This window comes from Daktulosphaira vitifoliae, unplaced genomic scaffold (assembly GCF_025091365.1).
Source record: "Daktulosphaira vitifoliae isolate Bord-2020 unplaced genomic scaffold, ASM2509136v1 Scaffold_5, whole genome shotgun sequence".
NCBI lineage: Eukaryota > Metazoa > Arthropoda > Insecta > Hemiptera > Phylloxeridae > Daktulosphaira > Daktulosphaira vitifoliae.
Window position 1 is genome coordinate 28,073,909 of NW_026099576.1, and position 2,348 is coordinate 28,076,256.

General features: G+C 26.7%; 1 protein-coding gene across 1 annotated transcript in view; it reads right to left on the reverse strand.

Annotated features, from left to right (window-relative positions):
* Positions 1 to 2,348, reverse strand: part of LOC126906777 (uncharacterized) — an 8,982-nt gene that overhangs the window by 3,572 nt on the left and 3,062 nt on the right. Inside the window, exons 2-3 of the mRNA XM_050687618.1 lie at positions 996 to 1,112; positions 260 to 374 (exon numbers count right to left, since the gene is read on the reverse strand). Of these exons, the coding sequence (XP_050543575.1) occupies positions 260 to 374; positions 996 to 1,085 (205 nt within the window). The 5' untranslated portion in view covers positions 1,086 to 1,112. The remainder of the gene's footprint in view (positions 1 to 259; positions 375 to 995; positions 1,113 to 2,348) is intronic.

The window sequence follows — 2,348 nt, forward strand, 5'->3', positions numbered from 1 at the left end:
AGATATCATTTACTTGATCCAACTATGCCACGTCACCACTGTGCCGCGACCCCCCTGTGCTGGGTTTTTTAGTAATATCATTCTGATTATAAAACTTTCAAGTTGAAAAATATCAGATGTACTTACGAAAAAGTAAACGCCTTTTTCAAGAAAGAAGGCAACCTAACTTACATAATCAAATGTGTGACTCATTAAAACTTTATAATTATGCATAATAATGACTGTAGACTAATGAATAATATTATAAAATTATAAATACCAAACCAAGAGCCTTCGCTAACTGTCAATGGCAGTTGATCCAATGCGATTGCAGCATACCCAAAACTCATTCCAGGTGCCAAACATGGCATTGTTACAACAAGTGAAAGCCATAGCTAAATAATATACATAAATAAGAAATAATTTATGTAGTAAACTACATTGATGATATAAATTAATAGTGTTATTTCAACAAAAAACTGGGGTTTTTTGTTGAAAAACAAACAAAAAACAAGGGTTTTAAAAGCAAATATGCAATAAAAATTGTACAGGACGAGGAAATTCTGAAATATTTTCCAATAATAGTAATGGTAAGATGCTTTTTGATAGTCAATTATCTTTTTTAATAATCTAAGTATAAAATCCACTTTTATATTAAATACGCAAGAAAATAAAACTTATTCAAAACTCATAAAAAATATTTATTGAAAAATTAGACATTCATTACACTGTTTTTGATTTTCTATTATTATTTCTCTCAATTTCCATTATTCATTAAATATAGTAATTAGGTTATGTAGAGTTATAAATTGTATAATTCTGTAATTAATTATTATTAATTTTGGTGCAACTATTAGAGGTGCTAGGGGATGCTCCAGCATCGCCAGACTTGATTTTAGTTCTAGTACCATCCCTGAATTTTAAGAACAATAGTTTCAATTAAGTAATTTATACATAAAAATTTACGTTCAGCTTTTTTAGTTTTTCTAGTAATTAAATAATTATATTATACTTACCACTCGAATAATATTTTTATTTGATTGTACACTATCTGACTCAGACAAATATTTGCTGAGAATATGACTTGTTTTTCTGCTAGGCTCCATCTTGCTGAAGTTTTCTATGGAATGTATCTGAAATCAAACGTGTCATATTATTAATTATAGAAAATTGGATTTTAAAAAAATAATTAACCAACTATAATATTATAAACAAGCTGTAAAACACTTTATTATTATTATTTTATTTAATTAAAAGTAAAAACACTGTTATATTCTGATAAGAAATGTATTATGGGCATAGGTTTATTTCATGAAACTGATTATCATATACATTAAAGGAACAAATCTGGTGAATAGCTATCTTGAAGGAAAAAAATAGGGGTTGTGGAAAAAAATTTTTTTTACTAAATAATTTTTTTAATAGTATGTCATTTTTTTGATGTTCTTATAGAAGCCTTATCTATATTACGAAAAGTTGCAGACTAAAACAATAAAATATTGATAAGTGGGAAGGATGCCATGTTTTCTTAAGATGGCCTTAATCAAGATTGGTTATAAAAGATCATAAGAACAAATAATGATCATTATTTGTCTAGTGCTGATAATGATACCTTAGTGGTCTAAATACTAATTCGTGGTTTTTTCTAGGAATGTTTTTGTGACTAAGAGTGAAGTATTTTTAAATTTATTTTTTAAACCTATATTAGATTATTTGACATACTTATTGAAATTTAAAAATCGAAATCAAATGTTATAATAGTGCGGTATCTTGAATCTTCTGGTATCTCATACGGATGTAAATTGACGTACAAATTGTAACAGTTGTTCGTGAGTTATTATTATGTAAATCATTAGCAATGATTAATATTAGCTTCGACGTGAAGCTAAGAAAGTATTCATTTTACTTTGATGTGTTTATTTATTTACATTTATTTTCTGTCGCCACTTCTTCTCAATTCTCACTAGACCGATTATTCTCAACGATACGTCAAAAAATCACAAAACGTATCTATTTAAAGACATTACCCACAAAAATTGAGACAATTTCTCTTGTTGACTTTTCGTAAATGGAAAAAATTCGTCCAAAAATTTCGATTATTAAAATAAGTATATTTCGATATTTATTAAACTTTTAGCTTCGATTTGAAGTTGAAAAGTTATTAGTTACCATGATATGCATTTTTTTTGTATTTGTCCATAAAAATTATAAACTCTCATTAAGCCGATTTTAATGCTCATACGTCAAAAGAAACTGAATTTAATCTAGTTAAAGATATCACCTACGAAAATAAAATTAGAAAAATCACTTTTTAGCTTCGATGCGAAGCTGACTAGGTATTAATTTTAGTATGATGTGTTTTTTTTTTT